At 58.4% G+C, this 639-nt stretch overlaps 1 protein-coding gene across 1 annotated transcript in view; it reads left to right on the top strand.

The window, feature by feature from the left end:
• Positions 1-322: 322 nt before the first annotated feature.
• NFIA (nuclear factor I A) overlaps positions 323-639 on the top strand; it is a 359,137-nt gene continuing 358,820 nt past the window's right edge. Inside the window, exon 1 of the mRNA XM_019501201.1 lies at positions 323-629. Coding sequence (XP_019356746.1) covers positions 627-629 — 3 coding nt within the window. The 5' untranslated portion in view covers positions 323-626. The remainder of the gene's footprint in view (positions 630-639) is intronic.

Raw genomic sequence — 639 nt, 5'->3', positions numbered from 1 at the left:
TGCAGCGCCCGGCCCTCGGCCTCGCCCTCCCCCAGCGCGGGCCGTGTCCGCCTGCAGAGCGCCCCCTCCTCCCTGCTCCCGCCGCCGGGGTGCGGGGGGGCTGTCCCGGCCGGGCTGGCGCTGCACCCCGGAGCTCGCGGGGAGGGGAGATGCCGCGGCTGCCATTGGCGGAGCCCGGGCCCCCGTGTGCAGCAGCCTCCTCCTCGTGCGTGGTTCCTATGCAAATGTGCAGCGATTGCGGAAATAAACGGGGGGGGGAGGGAGGGGGGAGTCTGCCGAATCGATTGCAACTTCTGCAAAGTCTAACACAATCCAAAGCACACAAGGCAAAGCCGGGGGGAGAGAGAATCCGAGAGCGCGCCTTGGATCGCTTTCAAATGAGAGAGAGAGAGAGAGAGATTGCATTGCAAAGCCTTCTGATTTGGGAGTGAAAAAAAAAATCCTAACCAGCAGTCTGCAATTGGCTCCAGCTTTTATTCTCTTCCGGGTTTCCAACGGCTTCAAGTTTATTTAGGGATTTAAAAAGAGAGAGAGAGAGGGAGAGCGAGCCAAAAAAAAAGTGTCAACCCATGAAGCCAATCGTCTCAGCCTTGTAAAGTTTCTCACGTACTCTCTTATACCTTGCAATGGTACGTGGTG

Source organism: Gavialis gangeticus, unplaced genomic scaffold (assembly GCF_001723915.1).
Source record: "Gavialis gangeticus isolate Ggan-Ray unplaced genomic scaffold, GavGan_comp1, whole genome shotgun sequence".
Classification (NCBI taxonomy): Eukaryota; Metazoa; Chordata; order Crocodylia; family Gavialidae; genus Gavialis; species Gavialis gangeticus.
Note: the sequence above shows the minus strand (reverse complement) of the source record. Positions and strands in the feature narration are given on the sequence as shown.